The following is a 3953-nucleotide window of genomic DNA, read 5'->3' on the forward strand; positions in this document are numbered from 1 at the left end:
TCAATAACATTTTGTTAAGATTAAGTGTGTCAAAGGATAAGTGTGTCAAAAACCATCGGTAGTTAAAACTTTACTATAAAAAAAATAAAATGTAAGACTTTCTTGTCAAATCGTTAAAAATATTGAGATTTTAGTGTATATCTCTTAAAAAAAAAAAAAAAAAAAAAAAAAAAAAAAAAAAAAAAAAAAAACTTGAAATGGTATTTATAGAGTATTTTATAAATAATTGAAGCAAAAATAGGAAAGGGGTCGTAGTCATTGGGTAACGATCAAAGGATGGGTAGGGGTAGTCGTTGGTGCCGCTTGAGACACCCTTGGTATCGAATGACCATAAAGGTGTTCCTGTTGGTACTTACCCCATTGTTCCACCTTGTCTCCCTCTTGGTACTTACCCCATTGTTCCACCTTGTCTCCCTCTGAACGTTAGTATTATGTTAAGATGTAGTTTGCGTTTCTAACCATTAAAGTTTGTTTAAAACCAGTCGATAGATTAATTGTTATCTTTCAAATATAATATATATGCTTATCAATAATAAAACAATAATCATATATTTATTCTTATCAATAATGAAACATAATCATATATTTAGAACTTGTTATTAGCATAGATGAATTGGATTTATCATTTGTATATGTAATCATAAAACCAATCATATCTTAATAATTTCCAACTAGCAACATACGATCATTTTGGCAAATTCACAAAATTTGCATGTGCTCTCAATCACTTAAAAGAACCAATGTGTTTTTAATTTTTTTTATTACAAAATTATTATTGCTTTAAAAGATATTATAATAATGGTAAATAAAAAGATAGTTGGAATTTATTTTAGGATGTGTAGGGTAGCGTAGGATTATATAGTATATATAAGCAGCCTATTTCTCTTTTATAGTATCTCCATTTCCATTTCCATTTCCGTTTCCGTTTTCATTTCCAACATTCTTCGAAGAACAAATGGTAGGAGATACTGAATCCATGGCGATTGCTTCCATGTGGGCTTCCATGTCCTCTTGGTGTTCACCCACACCCACGATGCTGTTTTGTATTATGAATCTCATTATTGCCACCATTTTCATAGCTTCAAAGAGCAACAACACAAAACACCATGACCATGTTCAATGGAATTCATTCGGTCCAATCAGAAGAGTGTCTTCGTTCCTGGAGCGATCTACCAGATCTGTGAATTTATCCGCCTACACCACCACCATCACCACCACCGTCGCAGAATCACAACACCAGTGTCCGTCTCCCAGCAAAACGGCAAAATACAGTTCGTTGAGTCGACTAGCTCAGTCCATTCATTTCCCTTCTGGTGACGAACCCCGGTCACCCCTTCGATCCAGCGTATCATCACCACCGGACTTTTCCAACGCCAGCGATAAGATGTTTCAACCAGAGTCGGAACGACAACCGCCGAGTCAAAATGTCCGTGCTCCGTCTCTATTGGAACGAGTTAAGTCCGTTAACTTCTCCGTTTACAGCGATAACACGGCTCAAACCGAGTCTAAACAGATCTGCAACTCACCTGCTCAACTCGCCCGACCCCCATCATTCTTCGATCGAATCAAGTCGTTCAAAATCTCCTCCGCTTTCAAACTCGGAGCTCCTTCTACTCAGCCGGAAAATCTCGAAACGGAACCAGCCTATAACCCGGACCATCATGTGATCAAGAGCAAGTCTGAGAAGACTTCGGTGAAGAAACCGCCTGTCGAGATAAAGAAATCACGTAGCGAGATAATGATCTCATCGGACGACGACGAGGACGTTGACGTGCGGCGGCCGGAGACAGCGAGAGCGATGAGGAATGCTGATGACAAAGAATTCGATTTAAAAGCCGATGATTTCATCAGCAGGTTTAAGCAACAGCTTAAATTACAACGAGTTGAGTCGCTTGTGAGGTTTAGAGATATGCTGAACAGAGGAACTTAAATTTATTGTGATTTTTCATTTTTTTGACGCCTAACGGTAAACCTCCCACACAGTCGGTCAACGGTGGAGAGGAAGGTGGTGGAAGACTCGAAATCACAAATTTGGACTTGTCTTTTTGTTGTACTGTCATTTTCACATGTGTCATGGCTAATTAATATAATTTATGACTTCCTTCTCTTTTATATTACATTTTCTTAGACGTTTTGTTAATAATTAAATATTTTTACATTTATGCTAGACTAAATCACATGGTTTGTTCATTATTTTTACATTTATGACTTCCTTCTCTTTTATATTACATGGTTTGTTCATTATTTTTTTCTTTACACAAGTTGATATTTAGGTCATAAGGAGACCCTAATTTTAATGTGATGTTTAATTAGAGGACCATTAACATTACCTCACACCTTCATCGTCGAGCGTCGTCTCCAACCCATTCCACCATACTTCCTCCACCATATTTGCATTCTTCTGACCATTGACACCTGATTCGAAACCTCCACTAATGTACACCGTCTAAATATCCACCCACCATCTTCCGTCGTGTAACACCTTAACTCTTGGTCTTTTTTCTCCTTAACTACATATTTTTTTTGAACAGCAAGCAAATATATTAAAATAAACTAGCCAGAGGCTAGAAATACATTACAAGAGGGTAATTAAGAAAAGAACCAAACAGAATCGAAAAACAAAACAGAATGAAAGCCAAAATTTATAGCCTGCTATAGCATTCTAGAATCGGATCACTACACCAGTCATACCACCTTAGGATCTGACTTTTCTTCTTTATAGCATTGATCCAAAAAATCGAGAGTGATTTCACTTCAAAAGCCAGCGCCGGAATCGATTTTTGAATTGGAGCATGCGAGTGAGCCATTACATTCCGGTATTTCCAGATCACCCAGATAAACGTTAGCATTATATCTCCTTAACTACATATGACCCATGAAAACGGATAACCTTATTCGACTAATCCCTGAAACACTACATTCTTTTGATTCATCTGTATTTTCTCTAAGCTTCCAAAGGAAATGACCACCAACTTCTCATATTTTGAGTCTAGCCATCGGAGATCGGAATCCTGAATAATATAACATACGAATGCTCCTTCGTTTCGTCGAGTTTAATGGTTTGAAGGAGTTTTAATGTGATATGGTAGTATTTCAATTTATTCTTCTTCTAAGCTATCAAAATTGTTGATTATATGAATTGGCTTGGGTGTTTTTCTAGGGTTTCTATGTCTTCTTGAAAAAGAGAAGTGTATCGATGGGCGGGCATGAGAAACAAAAAAATTTGTTCGTGTCTTGTTTCTTACAAGCAATGCACGTGTTTGCGTAAGTGTTATCAAGTCTTTCTTGAACATCATCCTAGAAACCTCCATCTGATTGGATTTTTGATTTATTATGTTTATCTTTATTTTTGAACTAGTTGTGAGATCCATATATAACATGGGTTAATTTAAAAAAAGAAAAAAAAAACAAAACAAACAAATTAATAAATGTCAAAATATATGAGAATTTTAGAAAATAAGAAAAATATTGAATTATTATAATTGAAATGTTTTTTATATTTTAAATTTAACAAATACTAATATAAATAAATAAAAAAAAACTAATAATTTTTTATTTTGAGAATTTTAAGTTAAAAGATAAGTATATTAATGAAATTGATATATATTTATTACTACATTTATTTATAGCAAGTATTAAATTAAAATATTATATGAAATTAAATAAAATAGAAAAACTCATAAATGATATTTGAAAAAAATAATTTAAAATACACACAAAATAATATTTGATAAATTAAATTAAAGTATAATTTTATTTAATAGAAATAATTTTAGGTTTGTGCTCATCATGTTCATCACATGATGACATGGTTTGAATTATGGGTTGTGTTTATCAATAATCCATAGCCGACTTAAATTTGCCTTTATCAATAACAATAATAATAATTTTTAAAATATAAATTATAAAAAATAAAACTTTCTATGTGTAAGTTGAAGGTTGTCAGAATTAAC

The 3953-nt window shown here is 33.7% G+C and overlaps 1 protein-coding gene across 1 annotated transcript; it reads left to right on the forward strand.

Annotated features, from left to right (window-relative positions):
• Positions 1 to 884: 884 nt before the first annotated feature.
• Positions 885 to 2112, forward strand: LOC145012239 (pathogen-associated molecular patterns-induced protein A70-like). Its single transcript, XM_078971033.1, has one exon. It carries the CDS (start codon positions 956 to 958, stop codon positions 1928 to 1930), a length of 975 nt encoding a protein of 324 aa, XP_078827159.1. The 5' UTR covers positions 885 to 955; the 3' UTR covers positions 1931 to 2112.
• Positions 2113 to 3953: the final 1841 nt, after the last annotated feature.

Source organism: Lactuca saligna, chromosome 8 (assembly GCF_052625555.1).
Source record: "Lactuca saligna cultivar CGN05327 chromosome 8, ASM5262555v1, whole genome shotgun sequence".
Taxonomy (NCBI): domain Eukaryota; kingdom Viridiplantae; phylum Streptophyta; class Magnoliopsida; order Asterales; family Asteraceae; genus Lactuca; species Lactuca saligna.